The sequence below is a fragment of the Oncorhynchus gorbuscha genome, linkage group LG22 (assembly GCF_021184085.1).
Source record: "Oncorhynchus gorbuscha isolate QuinsamMale2020 ecotype Even-year linkage group LG22, OgorEven_v1.0, whole genome shotgun sequence".
Classification (NCBI taxonomy): Eukaryota; Metazoa; Chordata; class Actinopteri; order Salmoniformes; family Salmonidae; genus Oncorhynchus; species Oncorhynchus gorbuscha.
Window position 1 is genome coordinate 35,818,942 of NC_060194.1, and position 15,604 is coordinate 35,834,545.

The window sequence follows — 15,604 nt, forward strand, 5'->3', positions numbered from 1 at the left end:
CGCATAATGTCTCCCACAGACAACACACGTTCATCTAGTAAAGTTTTTCCTGATCCAAGACTTGGATTGGTCAGTTACACCTGATGAAAGCATGGCAGACAGATGCCATTTGTCAAAAGGCTGGGAGGTCAGTTACAACCATATACTTGGATAACTTTGCATCGTTCCATTATGGCATCTGTGAGCATCTCCATTTTGAACTAGTCAACTTTCATCTACGAGATGGCAAAAAGGGTGCATACTGCCACCTAGAGTGTGTTGTTTGAACAGGTAAAAAGCAAAGGTTGGCGATTTACTGCCACCTGGAGTTAAGGAATGTTTCCTCACTAGTTTAATTCATTGGCTGATTCCTCCTGATGACCTGGATGGAATTATGTGATCCTTCCTTAACCCATAGGAGGTGCCACCCAGTTGAAGTCCTCAATGGTGCTGCCCATACTAAAACAAGTCCTCTCTCTCTATAGTTACATGCTGGAAGATTGAAGAAGGCTTCTTCAGCATGTTGTCTAGTGAGTATAAACTCGTCAGGAGAGAAAGGGGAAAATGTAAGGTTGTGGATTGAGGGATTAGGAGAGGAGTGTCAGTCCAGGGGTAAGTGATGGTGTAATGTCAGTTCAGTCCAGGGTTCTCCACGGTAGTCTTATCTCTGGGTCCTCCTAGCTCTGAATGGACCTGAGCTCTAATGTCCATCTGGTTCCAGGTCCTTCTGAGCCCGTTCCTGCTCCTCCCTATTGCCACTGCAGAGCTCCCCGGCCCAGAGTCACTAGAGTCACCCTCCTCTGGAGGTTTGGAGCTTCTAGACTTGGAGATTGATGATCGAGAGAGCTGTGGTGGGGAGAAATATTACATAATATCACTATTACTGTAGTGACAGTTACATTATTACTATCACTTGTTCTATTAATGTAGGCCTGCTAGTAGTTTAGTCATTAATTAATCAACTAATTAACTACCAGCCTTTCTACATATTGTGTGTGGTGAACGCTCACCTTTCTGATCCCCGTGATGGTGGTGAATGTTCCATGGTTGGGCTTACACCTGAAGTACCTGTTACCATGGAGACTGCCTTCATTTTCTCCACCTAAAGTTGAATAGGAAGAGGTGTTACCAGGGCTGGCTCCAGGAATAAGCAACATAAGCGGTCGCTTAGGGCCCCGGGCAGCTAGGGGGCCCCCAAAGTAATAAATATACGTTTTATTTTAAAAATTAGAATCCCTGTTGAGAGTTAAAATTGTAGAACACATAAGGTGCAAGTTCAATATGTGTTTGTGCATCAGCAATCTTTTTCTTATGTCAGTCACAAAGTCACTCGCCATGTCAGCTGACAATTTTTAGATTGGTACATTAATCTAGCCAGCTATCTAAACTTGTAATCATAGCCGAATACCGACCAGGCATGCAGGGCATGTTCCCAGGGGCCCTGAACTCCAAAGGACCCCCATTGAATTTGTTAGTCACTCTCACTCACTCTGATACACTACATGACCAAAAGCATGTGGACACCTGCTCATCGAACAGCTCATTCCAAAATAATGGGCATTAATATAGAGTTGGTCCCAACTTTGTTGCTATAACAGCCTCCACTCTTCTGGGAAGGTTTTCAACTAGATGTTGGAACATTTCTGCGGGGACTTGCTTCCATTCAGTCACAAGAGCATTAGTGAGGTTGGGCGATTAAGCCTGGCTTGCAGTCGGGGTTCTAATTAATCCCAAAGCTGTTCGATGGGGTTGAGGTCAGGGCTCTGTGCAGACCAGTTAAGTTCTTCCACCACCGATCTACAAACCATTTCTGTATGGACCTCACTTTGTGCACATGGGCATTGTCATGCTGAAACGGGAAAGGGCCTTCCCGAACTGTTGCCAAAGAATCATCTAGAATGTTATTGCATGCTGTAGCGTTAAGATTCCCCTTCACTGCAACTAAGGGGCCTAGTCCGAACCACGAAAAACAGCCCCCAGACCATTATTACTCCACCAGTTTTTACATTTATTTTATTTATTTGTTACATGCGCCGAGTACGTAGACCTTATAGTGAAATGCTTACTTACAAGCCCTTAACTAACAATGCAGCTTTAAGAAAAATAAGTGGTAAGTAGAAAATAAAAGTATCAAATAATTCAACAGCAGCAGTAAAACAATAGTGAGGCTTTATGCAGGGGGTACCAGGGAACAGAGTCAATCTGGAGGCTATATACAGGGGGTACCAGGGAACAGAGTCAATGTGGAGGCTATATACAGGGGGTACCAGGGAACAGAGTCAATGTGGAGGCTATATACAGGGGGTACCAGGGAACAGAGTCAATGTGGAGGCTATATACAGGGGGTACCAGGGAACAGAGTCAATGTGGAGGCTATATACAGGGGGTACCAGGGAACAGAGTCAATGTGGAGGTTATATACAGGGGGTACCAGGGAACAGAGTCAATGTGGAGGCTATATACAGGGGATACCAGGGAACAGAGTCAATGTGGAGGCTATATACAGGGGGTACCAGGGAACAGAGTCCATGTGGAGGCTATATACAGGGGGTACAGGTACAGAGTCAATGTGGAGGCTATATACAGGGGGCACTGGTTAGTCGAGGTAATTGAGGTAATATGTAGGTAGAGTTAGTGACTATACATAGATAATAAACAAAGAGTAGCAGTAGTGTAAGAATGGGGGGGGGCAATGCAAATAGTCTGGGTAGTAGTCTGTGACTAGGGTGGCTGAAGTCTGACAATTTTTAGGACATTCCTCTGATACCGCCTGGCATAGAGATCTTGGATGGCAAGAAGCTTGGCCCCAGTGATGTACTGGGGGAATAGGTTTTGTCGTGCCCTCTTTATGACTGTCTTGGTGTGTTTGGACAATGATAGTTTGTTGGTGATGTGGACACCAAGGAACTTGAAGCTCTCAACCTACTCCACTACAGCCCCATTGATGAGAAAGGGGGCGTGCTCAGTCCTTCTTTTCCTGTAGTCCACAGTCATCTCCATTGTCTTGATCACTTTGAGGGAGAGGTTGTTGTCCTTGCACCACACGGCCAGGTCTCTGACCTCCTCCCTCCCCTATAGGCTGTCTCATTGTTGTCGGTGATCAGGCCTACCACTGTTGTGTCATCGGGAAACTTGAGTGCTGGGGTCGTGCCTGGCCATGCAGTCATGAGTGGACAGGGAGTGCAGGAGGGGAGTGAGCACACAGCCGAAGGGCCCCCCGTGTTGAGGATCAGTGTGGCGGATGTGTTGTTACCTACCCTTACCACCTTAGGGGCGGCCCATCAGTAAGTCCAGGATCCAGTTGCAGAGGGAAGTGTTTAGTCCTTAGCTTAGTGATGAGGTTTGAGAGCACGATGGTGTTAAACGTTGAGCTGTAGTCAATGAATAGCATTCTCACATAGGTGTTCGTTTTGTCCAGGTGGGAAAGGGCAGTGTTGAGTGAAATAGAGATTGCATCATCTGTGGATCTGTTGAGTTGGTATGCAAATTGGGTGCGTCTAGGTTTTCTGGGATTATGGTGTTGATGTGAGCCATGACCAGCTTTTCAGAGCACTTCATGGCTACAGACGTGAGTGCTACGAGTCGGTAGTCATTTAGGTAGGTTACCTTAGTGTTCTTGGGCACAGGGACTATGGTGGTCTGCTTGAAACATGTTGGTATTACAGACTCAGTCAGGGACAGGTTGAAAATGTCAGAGAAGACACTTGCCAGTTGGTCAACGCATGCTGGTAATCCATCTGGCCCTGCGGCCTTGTGAATGTTGACCTGTTTTAAAGGTCTTACATCGGCTGTGGAGAGCTTGATATCAGTCGTCAAAAACAGCTGATGCTCTCATGCATGTTTCAGTGTTACTTGCCTCAAAGCGTACACAGAAGTAATTTAGCTCATCTGGTAGACTCGTGTTACTGGGCAGCTTGTGGCTGCGCTTCCATTTTTGAGACTGCTTCCGGGTTGGAGCGAGCGGTCGCATCGGCACTTCGCTCCGCAGGTAGTATAACTTTTTCATTATATTTCATTACATTTCATTATAGCACAACGGTTTGATTTGTCTAATCTTAGCAATTTCTTCTTAGCTAGCTACATAGCCATCTTTGTATCAAAGATAATTGCGTAATTATCGTATTTCGCCGTCCTAACGTAGTCTTCACTGCTCTGCCCAGCAGCTAGCCAGCTAGCCAGCTAGCTAACGTCCACCGATTAGCTGCACTGTAGAACTATTACACTCAACTGAACGACTTGATTAGTGTAGTGTTAGCTAGCTACATAGCTGTCTTTGCTGTCTTCGTATCCAAGATAATTGTGTAGTTTAGAGTGTGTAGTCTTAGAGTGATTATCTTAATTTACCGAGGTTACCTAGCCAGCTATTTGTCGTCCTTAACGTAGGAGACTCTGCTGGGACTCAACAGCTAGCCAACGTCTTCTGAATAGAACTCAACAACCCGGTCGCATTCACAGGTAGTATCACATTTTCATTTCATTTCATTACAGTACAACGGTTTGATTTGTTTGATCGTAGATAGCTACATAGCTAGCTACATAGCAGTCTTTGTATCAAAGATAATTGTGTAGTCTAGAGCGACTTTCTAGGTTAGCTAGCCAGCTATTGTCGTTCTTTTAACGCAATGTAACGTAAACAACACTGCTAGCTAGCCAGCTAGCCCCTGAATAGCAGCACTGTCGAAACTATTACACTCAACGGAACGACTTGATTAGTGTAGTGTCAACAACGCACCCACTGCCAGCTAGCCTACTTCAGCAGTACTGTATCATTTTAATCATTTTAGTCAATAAGATTCTTGCTACGTAAGCTTAACTTTCTGAACATTCGAGACGTGTAGTCCACTTGTCATTCCAATCTCCTTTGCATTAGCGTAGCCTCATCTGTAGCCTGTCAACTATGTCTGTCTATCCCTGTTCTCTCCTCTCTGCACAGACCATACAAACGCTCCACACCGCGTGGCCGCGGCCACCCTAATCTGGTGGTCCCAGCGCGCACGACCCACGTGGAGTTCCAGGTCTCCGGTAGCCTCTGGAACTGCCGATCTGCGGCCAACAAAGCAGAGTTCATCTCAGCCTATGCCTCCCTCCAGTCCCTCGACTTCTTGGCACTGACGGAAACATGGATCACCACAGACAACACTGCTACTCCTACTGCTCTCTCTTCGTCCGCCCACGTGTTCTCGCACACCCCGAGAGCTCCTGGTCAGCGGGGTGGTGGCACCGGGATCCTCATCTCTCCCAAGTGGTCATTCTCTTTTTCTCCCCTTACCCATCGGTCTATCGCCTCCTTTGAATTCCATGCTGTCACAGTTACCAGCCCTTTCAAGCTTAACATCCTTATCATTTATCGCCCTCCAGGTTCCCTCGGAGAGTTCATCAATGAGCTTGATGCCTTGATAAGCTCCTTTCCTGAGGACGGCTCACCTCTCACAGTTCTGGGCGACTTTAACCTCCCCACGTCTACCTTTGACTCATTCCTCTCTGCCTCCTTCTTTCCACTCCTCTCCTCTTTTGACCTCACCCTCTCACCTTCCCCCCCTACTCACAAGGCAGGCAATACGCTCGACCTCATCTTTACTAGATGCTGTTCTCCCACTAACCTCATTGCAACTTCCCTCCAAGTCTCCGACCACTACCTTGTATCCTTATCCCTCTCGCTCTCATCCAACACCTCCCACACTGCCCCTACTCGGATGGTATCGCGCCGTCCCAACCTTCGCTCTCTCTCCCCCGCTACTCTCTCCTCTTCCATCCTATCATCTCTTCCCTCTGCTCAAACCTTCTCCAACCTATCTCCTGATTCTGCCTCCTCAACACTCCTCTCCTCACTCTCTGCATCCTTTGACTCTCTATGTCCCCTATCCTCCAGGCCGGCTCGGTCCTCCCCTCCCGCTCCGTGGCTCGATGACTCATTGCGAGCTCACAGAACAGGGCTCCGGGCAGCCGAGCGGAAATGGAGGAAAACTCGCCTCCCTGCGGACCTGGCATCCTTTCACTCCCTCCTCTCTACATTTTCCTCCTCTGTCTCTGCTGCTAAAGCCACTTTCTACCACTCTAAATTCCAAGCATCTGCCTCTAACCCTAGAAAGCTCTTTGCCACCTTCTCCTCCCTCCTGAATCCTCCCCCCTCCTCCCTCTCTGCAGATGACTTCGTCAACCATTTTGAAAAGAAGGTCGACGACATCCGATCCTCGTTTGCCAAGTCAAACGACACCGCTGGTTCTGCTCACACTGCCCTACCCTGTGCTCTGACCTCTTTCTCCCCTCTCTCTCCAGATGAAATCTCGCGTCTTGTGACGGCCGGCCGCCCAACAACCTGCCCGCTTGACCCTATCCCCTCCTCTTCTCCAGACCATTTCCGGAGACCTTCTCCCTTACCTCACCTCGCTCATCAACTCATCCCTGACCGCTGGCTACGTCCCTTCCGTCTTCAAGAGAGCGAGAGTTGCACCCCTTCTGAAAAAACCTACACTCGATCCCTCCGATGTCAACAACTACAGACCAGTATCCCTTCTTTCTTTTCTCTCCAAAACTCTTGAACGTGCCGTCCTTGGCCAGCTCTCCCGCTATCTCTCTCTGAATGACCTTCTTGATCCAAATCAGTCAGGTTTCAAGACTAGTCATTCAACTGAGACTGCTCTCCTCTGTATCACGGAGGCGCTCCGCACTGCTAAAGCTAACTCTCTCTCCTCTGCTCTCATCCTTCTAGATCTATCGGCTGCCTTCGATACTGTGAACCTCAGATCCTCCTCTCCACCCTCTCCGAGTTGGGCATCTCCGGCGCGGCCCACGCTTGGATTGCGTCCTACCTGACAGGTCACTCCTACCAGGTGGCGTGGCGAGAATCTGTCTCCTCACCACGCGCTCTCACCACTGGTGTCCCCCAGGGCTCTGTTCTAGGCCCTCTCCTATTCTCGCTATACACCAAGTCACTTGGCTCTGTCATAACCTCATATGGTCTCTCCTATCATTGCTATGCAGACGACACACAATTAATCTTCTCCTATCCCCCTTCTGATGACCAGGTGGCGAATCGCATCTCTGCATGTCTGGCAGACATATCAGTGTGGATGACGGATCACCACCTCAAGCTGAACCTCGGCAAGACGGAGCTGCTCTTCCTCCCGGGGAAGGACTGCCCGTTCCATGATCTCGCCATCACGGTTGACAACTCCATTGTGTCCTCCTCCCAGAGCGCTAAGAACCTTGGCGTGATCCTGGACAACGCCCTGTCGTTCTCAACTAACATCAAGACGGTGGCCCGTTCCTGTAGGTTCATGCTCTACAACATCCGCAGAGTACGACCCTGCCTCACACAGGAAGCGGCGCAGGTCCTAATCCAGGCACTTGTCATCTCCCGTCTGGATTACTGCAACTCGCTGTTGGCTGGGCTCCCTGCCTGTGCCATTAAACCCCTACAACTCATCCAGAACGCCGCAGCCCGTCTGGTGTTCAACCTTCCCAAGTTCTCTCACGTCACCCCGCTCCTCCGCTCTCTCCACTGGCTTCCAGTTGAAGCTCGCATCCGCTACAAGACCATGGTGCTTGCCTACGGAGCTGTGAGGGGAACGGCACCTCAGTACCTCCAGGCTCTGATCAGGCCCTACACCCAAACAAGGGCACTGCGTTCATCCACCTCTGGCCTGCTCGCCTCCCTACCACTGAGGAAGTACAGCTCCCGCTCAGCCCAGTCAAAACTGTTCGCTGCTCTGGCCCCCCAATGGTGGAACAAACTCCCTCACGATGCCAGGACAGCGGAGTCAATCACCACCTTCCGGAGACACCTGAAACCCCACCTCTTTAAGGAATACCTAGGATAGGATAAGTAATCCCTCTCACCCCCCCCTTTAAGATTTAGATGAACTACTGTAATATAATAATAATATATGCCATTTAGCAGACACTTTTATCCAAAGCGACTTACAGTCATGTGTGCATACATTCTACGCATGGGTGGTCCCGGGGATCGAACCCACCACCCTGGCTTTACAAGCGCCATGCTCTACCAACTGAGCTACAGAAGGACCACCATTGTAAAGTGACTGTTCCACTGGATGTCTTAAGGTGAATGCACCAATTTGTAAGTCGCTCTGGATAAGAGCGTCTGCTAAATGACTTAAATGTAAAATGTAAATGTAGGCTGTTGTAGTTTGCAAGCCCTGCCACATCCGACGATCATCGCAGCCAGTGTAGTAAGATTCAGTCTTAGTCCTGTATTGACGTTTTGCCCATTTGATGGTTCGTCGGAGGGCATCGCGGAATATCTTACAAGCTTCCGGGTTGGAGTCACGCTCTGGTGCTCAGTCGGATGTTGCTGCTTCTGATTGGGTTATGTACGTATGGTCACTGTGGGGACGACGTCATCGATGTTGTTATTAATGAAGCCAGTGACTGATGTGGTGTACTCCTCAATGCCATTGGAAGAATCCCAGAACTTATTCCAGTCTGTGATAGCAAAACAGTCTGGTAGCTTAGCATCTGCCTCGTCTGACCACTTTTTATCACTGGAATCAGGAGGATAGACTTATGGTCAGATTTGCCAAATAGAGGGCGAGAAAGGTGGTCTAGAGTTGTTTCCTTCTGGTTGAACATTTAACAAGCCGGTAGTGCAAGCATCGGGTTGTGGTAGTAAATAGCATGAAATCATGAGATACGGTGAGCAAAACCTTGCTCTACCCTTTAGCTCAGTGCGGATGAAACCCACCAGCTGTATGTTATTCATGTCGTTGTTCAGCCACAACTCGGTGAAACATAAGATATTCCCGTTTTTAATGTCCCGTTGGTAGGATATACGTGATCATAGTTTGTCTATTTTATTATCCATTGATTGTACGTTGGCTAATAGGACCGATGGTAAAGGGAGATTACCCACTGGCTGTCGTACCCTTACAAGACACCCAGACCTCCATCCCCAATATCTCTGTCTCTTTCTCTTGCGAATGATGGGGATTAGGGCCTTGTCAGGCGTCTTATGTAAATCCTTGTGTCCGACTTGTTAAAGAAAACATATTCCTCCAGTACGGGGTGAATAATCGCTGGCCTGATATCTAGAAGCTATTTTCGGCCCCCAAAAAAAACACATTAGCACAATTGGTTAGGGGACCGTAAAAATGCAGCCATCTCCTCCAGTGCCATTCATTATGCATTGGGACAGGTAGTGTTCTCATGGCATCCGCCAAACCCAGATTTGTCCGTCGGACAGCCAGATGGTGAAGCGTGATTGATCACTCCAGAGAACGCGTTTCCACTGCTCCAGAGTCCAATGGCGTGAGTTTTACACCACTCCAGCCGACGTTTGGCATTGTGATCTCAGTCTTGTGTGCAGCTGCTAGGCCATGGAAACCTATTTTAGGATGCTCCTGACAAACAGTTATTGTGCTGACGTTGCTTCCAGAGGCAGTTTTTAACTCTGTAGTGAGTGTTGCAGCCGAGAACCGACACTTTACACACTTCAGCAGTCACGTTCTGTTAGCTTGTGTGGCCTAATACTTTGCGGCTGAGCCTTTGTTGCTCCTAGATGTTTCCACTTCACAATAACAGCACTTATAGTTGACCGGGGCAGAAAATTTGACGAACTGACTTGTTTTTCCCGCGTGGTGGTGGGCCCCTAAAAGGCTAGAGCCACATCACAAGGGGCATACATCTGAAGCATCTGTTTAGAAGCCCCACTCAACACCAAATATGGTGATGAGAGGAAGTCCAGTGGCGCGAAGTGGGAGGAGATGAAACTTGACCGACATTGAATGTTTCATCGATGATAAAAATTAGCACAATCTCAATACAGTTTTCTGTTTACAAAACGAGAATCTGTTAAGAACTGAGAGCAAAGTTTTATAGACTTAACCCTTTGCCAAAGTTTTTTTAAATTGCGCTGTTTTAGGAGTGCAAGGGTGAATTGAGTTATTGCACACTCACACTTCAGAGTAGGCGGAACGCCTAATGGAAATATGCAAATCATTGCTAAAAATGCACCAATAGGATCTCACTTGTGCTTGGCTCTGCCCACCATGCTTCATTTGCTCCCATCGGAAATGACCCCAATGATAAATCTTGGGTTAGGTTCAATCAGATTGAGAATTTTTACATCCACATAGCGTTGTTTTGGCTGTGTGTGGTGGTAGAACTGCGTTAGAGCTGTCAAACCCACAAGCGGCTCGTTGCGTTATCACGGATACTGCCGTTGGAATGCCACCAAACCCCACGCGGCTATAATCTGACAAATCCCAAACAACTGCATTAGAAGTTCATACAGTCTCATTACAAGTTCAAACACTCCAACTTGACGGATAAATCACACCATCCAAATGTTATTGGTCGTATAAACATATTTAGCAGATGTTATTGCGGGTTTAACGAATTGCTTGTGTTCCTAGCTCCAACAGTGCAGTAGTATCTAACAATACACATCAATACCCACAAATCTAAAAATAAAAGGTCATTAAGAAATATAGGACGAGCGATGTCAGAGTGTGTGTGTGTGTGTGTGTGTGCATATACAGTTGAAGTCGGTTGGAGTCATTAATACTCCTTTTTCAACAACTCAACAAATGTCTTGTTAACAAACTATAGTTTTGGCAAGTCGGTTAGGACAAGTAATTTTTCCAACAATTGTTTACAGACAGATGCATTCACTGTATCGCAATTCCAGTGGGTCAGAAATTTACAGTTGACTGTGCCTTTACACAGCTTGGAAAATTCCAGAAAATGATTTACCTACACCGTAGCCAAATACATTTAAACTCAGTTTTTCACAATTCCTGACATTTAATCCTAGAAAAAAATTCCCTGTCTTAGGTCATTTGGGATCACCATTATTTTAATAATGTGAAATGTCAGAATAATATTTGAAATTATGAATTATTTCATCTTTTATTTCTTTCATCACATTCCCAGTGGGTCAGACGTTTACATACACTCAATTAGTATTTGGTAGCATTGCCTTTAAATTGTTTCACTTGGGTCAAACGTTTTGGGTAGCCTTCCACAAGCTTCCCACAATAAGTTGGGTGAATTTTGGCCCATTCCTCCTGACAGAGCTGGTGTAACAGAGTCAGGTTTGTAGGCCTCCTTGCTCGCACGCATTTTCAGTTCTGCCCACACATTTTCTATAGGATTGAGGTCAGGGCTTTGTGATGGCCACTCCAATACCTTAACTTTGTTGTCCTTTGGAAGTATGCTTGGAGTCATTGTCCATTTGGAAGACCCATTTGCGACCAAGCTTTAACTTCCTGACTGATGTCTTGAGATGTTGCTTCAATATATCCACAATTGTCCTGCATCATGATGCCATCTATTTTGTGAAGTGCACCAGTCCCTCCTGCAGCAAATCACCCCCACAACATGATGTTGCCACCCCCATGCTTCACGGTTGGGATGGTGTTCTTCGGCTTGCAAGCCTCTCTTTTTCCTCCAAACATAACGATGGGTCATTATGGCCAAACAGTTGTATTTTTTGTTTCAACAGAACAGAGGACATTTCTCCAAAAAAATATCATCTTTGTCCACATGTGCAGTTGCAAACCGTAGTCTGGCTTTTTTTATGGATGTTTTGGAGCAGTGGCTTCTTCCTTGCTGAGTGGCCTTTCAGGTTTTGTCGATTTGGGGCTAGATTTTCTGTGGATATAGATAATAGGGCAGCAGTCTCTAAGGTGCAGGGTTGAGCCAGATTGCCAGCTGGCTCGTGACAGTGGCTAAGTTCAGGGCAGTGTACTGGGTGGAGGCCGGCTAGTGATGGCTATTGAACAGTAGGATGGCCTTGAGATAAATTGAAAAACAGATTCTCTCTTGTACCAACTTTGATGCACCTGTACTGACCTCGCCTTCTGGATGATATCGGTGTGAACAGGCTATGGCTCAGGTGGCTGAGGTCTTTGATGATCTTTTTGTCCTTCCTGTGACACCGGGTGCTGTATGTGTCCTGGAGGGCAGGCAGTGTGCACCGGGGATTGCATTGGGCAGACCGCGCTACCCCCGGGAGAACCTGTGGTTGTGGACGGTGCAGTTGCCGTACCAGGCGGTGATACAGCACGACAGGATGCTCTCAATGGTGCATCTGTAAAAGTTTGAGGGTCTTTGGGGCCAAGTCCAATTTCTTCAGCCTCCTTAGGATGAAGAGGCACTGTTGAGCCTTCTTGTCCACGCTGTCTATGTGGGTGGACCATTTCAGATTGTCAGTGGTGTACGCCCAGGAACCTGAAGCTTTCAACCTTCTCCACTGCAGCCCCGTCAATGTGGATGGGGTTATGCTCCCTCTGCTGTCTCCGGGGGTCCACCATCAGCTCCTTCATTTTGTTGACATTGAGGGAGAGGTTATTTTCCTGGCACCACTCTGCCAGGGCCCTCAACTCCTTCCTGTAGGCTCTCGTCGTTGATGGTAATCAGGCCTACCACTGTTGTGTCGTCTGTAAACTTGATGATTGAGTTGGAGGCGTGCATGGCCACGCAGTCATGGGAGCACATGAGAGGCTGGGCACGCACCGTTATAGGGCCCCCGTGTTGAAGATCAGTATACTGGAGGTGTTGTTTATGTACCTTCACCACCTGGGGGAGGCCCCGTCAGGAAGTCCAGGACTCATTTTCACAGGGCGGGGTTCAGACCTAGGGCCCGAGCTTAATGATGAGCTTGGAGGGTACTATGGTGTTGAATGCTGAGCTACAGTCAATGAACAACTTTCTTACATAGGTATTCCTCTTGTCCAGATGGGAAAAGGCAGTGTGCAGTGCGATGGCGATTGCATCGTCTGTGGATCTATCGAGGCAAATTGCAGTGGGTCTAGGGTGCATGAAAACACGCATTAGCCTAACATGCATTAGCCTAACCATCAATGGTTTGATATTTGAGAATAATTATTTCTAACATCGATAGAGCCTAACATTTCTAGCACTGTTTTGAACTAACACAGTAGGGATAATAAGGGGGTGTTTGGTACAGAAAAGAGCAGCCGTCACCTATATGTCAGCTCATACCACAGTTACACCTCCAACACCGCCAAAACATCTGCTATGCGATGTCCACCAATGCTGGTTAATGCTCGATCTGATCGAATCCAGGCCTTATTTACCAGTATCTTTGGTGTTACTGTCACATTTGTCATGGTGATGAGAATGCCAGATATTCACACACACCATAAACACACACACTAACTCACTGGCTGTGTCCAATTCCACTCCTATATAGATGTCTGTAGACTCAGTGTTTTCCAGTGGTCCGATGAACCTCACAGCTCCTCTTCTCCTCTCCTCTCCTTTCCTCCTCCCCTCCAGCACTACACGGTCATTCACACACAGGCGGTGCTTCTTCCTGATATGCACATACATGCACGAACGGACACACAGTTAAGTTCTTTAAATCACAATGATTGTGAAATGAGTCATTAATACAGTATAATATGGTAATACACAGAAGAGAAACTAAAGCAAGGATAGAAGTGAACCTGGTGGTTAATGCCCTGGGTTCCAGCCCTCCTGCTGCTTGGACTGTGGACGAGGAGTCAGGATAGTCTGGGGCCAGACACCACGTCTCCTCCCCTTTTGTCTCCTCCATCTCTCCCCTCAGAGGTCCACATGAGGCACTTCTCCTTAGGACATTCTCTCTTTTCTGCTCACAAACAACAACAATATCAATGACCAAAAACAAACTACCACAAAAACAGCTCATCATAAAGGCTGTGACATCCTCATGTGTCCATTGTGAAGTATGATAATGAGGTCCAGCCTTCAGCGTGTGTTTTCGGTCCGATGTCTGTCCACCCTGCTCAGACGACAGGTTGCCCTTCTCCCTCCTCCTGACTGAAACAAACACACACAATGTCCTGACATGGTGAGCACACAGCAAAGACAGACTGAAGCTTCACATTCTCCTTGGTCATAATTGCTATGAATAAAACAGACCTTCCAATGCAAAGCACTGCTTCATTATGTAAAACAATTTACACCTCTTTCTCTGGGAATGCTGTCACTATGGGAGGAGTGAGGCATGATGGGTAAGGGTTGTGATCCCAGAGCTTCTTCTACAGAGGGTAGAGTAAGACTGTTGTCTTCTTGTCTCCTTTCTCCCCCTCTCTTCTTCACCCTCTCATCTCCTCTCCTGCCTTCCTTTCCTCTCCTCTCCTTTTCTCCCAGATCCTCCTTCTCACACTCTTTCACACAGGGCAGAACTGCTGTCTGACACACAGAGAGAGAGGGTGGAGTTGTTTGTGTGTATACCTTTACGTGAGTGTTGACTTGTGAGAGAGGTCATGTATGTCATACATACCTGTCTCCTCTGAGGGGTGAGGTTGTGAAGGGGGACCAGAGGAGGGAGGCAGGGGGGTGTGGTGTTAGAGCACAGGCTGCCCCTCCCAGAACTGTATAAGGAGGACACACTGGGGGAGACACTGGCTGGGGGAGAGGGGAGGTAGGGGGAGGAGGCGGCGAGAGAGACGGAGGGGAGGCAGGAGAAGGGAGAGGTGGAGTTGGTCTGGGATCTGTTGGAATCTGAGGGACCCACGGGAGCAGCCGGAGCAGTGGACAGAGAGCACATCAGCTCCTCTATTCGGGCCCTTTGGACCTCTACGGTCCTGTGCAGACTAAGATATGAGAGGAGGCACACACACACAGCAGAGTTAAGCAAAGGTCAGACAAACTCAACCGAAACAGTAAATGGTTAACTTTCTCATGGAGGAGGCAGCTGAAAACTGCTGTGAATCAGACATGTGACAGTGGGAATTTGTTTGATACAACAGGCCTATGGTTCTCACCGTTGATTCTCGCGCAGTATCTCGGCTATACTCGAGCACAGGTGCACTGCACCTCTCCTCGAACCATTGATGAAGAACAGTACAGCTTGCGAGGCGACCTCCTTGTCCTCCTCAAGAGCCCCTGACGAACTGCCCACTTGGTATAGGAAGGCAGAAATACTACAGTAGTAAAAACTATTTGTCAATCACTTTATTACCTTTATTCAGTGGTTTTGTAGCAGTTATTGCAGCACAGCAAAAAAATTGTCCCCATCACAGGTGTCCCTATTAAAAAAAATGACAAGCAATATCGAATGTAGGCTACTTTACCAGTTTGACATGGTTTAGTGACGTCAACTTTAATCAAAGCTTTCTTATTCAAAGAAAAGCATAACTTCCAAAGCTGTAGCCTAGGTACCCGTGCGAGTCCCACCACGACTGAGTGAGCTCCAAATCATTGTTTCCATACCTGTCTGGGACGTACGCGAGTCAAGGTCCGAATCCAACGACCAGGTTCGGTTTCCACTGCGCTCGCGACCACTCATATCCCAGTTCTCTCAATAACAAATGTCTATTGATTTGTTATTGTACTACTCTACTGTAAGCCATGTGTTGCGGTTTTTCACTAACCCTAGCCGACGTAACGCCACTTGGGGTGCGTAACACCCAATGGAACGCACAGGTGCGCTAGGTTGGCTCACAATAGTACAGATAGCGTCATGCTTTCTTGGTGAGGGTTTTAGGCTATAATTATTGTAATACGCTTGCTCTGGACTTTTTAAGCAGGATAATGAAATATGCAAGGTAAAAGCTTAAAACAAGTAGGCTAATCTATAGACAACCTATACATTTTTTAAAGCAACGAAATTGCATATTTTGAAATAGAAAAACACGCACAAATAAGAAAG

At 47.4% G+C, this 15,604-nt stretch overlaps 1 protein-coding gene across 2 annotated transcripts; it reads right to left on the reverse strand.

Moving 5' to 3' along the window:
• Window positions 1–14: 14 nt before the first annotated feature.
• Window positions 15–15,463, reverse strand: LOC124010095. 2 transcript variants are annotated; one of them, XM_046322437.1, is made up of 9 exons: window positions 15,166–15,463; window positions 14,718–14,853; window positions 14,234–14,546; window positions 13,914–14,142; window positions 13,694–13,767; window positions 13,413–13,576; window positions 13,128–13,279; window positions 990–1,081; window positions 15–825 (listed from the first exon to the last, which is right to left on the reverse strand). In XM_046322437.1, exons 1-9 carry the CDS (start codon window positions 15,239–15,241, stop codon window positions 610–612), a joined length of 1,452 nt encoding a protein of 483 aa, XP_046178393.1. In that variant the 5' UTR covers window positions 15,242–15,463; the 3' UTR covers window positions 15–609. The 2 variants fall into 2 exon arrangements, with proteins under 2 accessions (XP_046178393.1, XP_046178392.1); XM_046322436.1 differs by having other exon boundaries at window positions 13,413–13,767.
• Window positions 15,464–15,604: the final 141 nt, after the last annotated feature.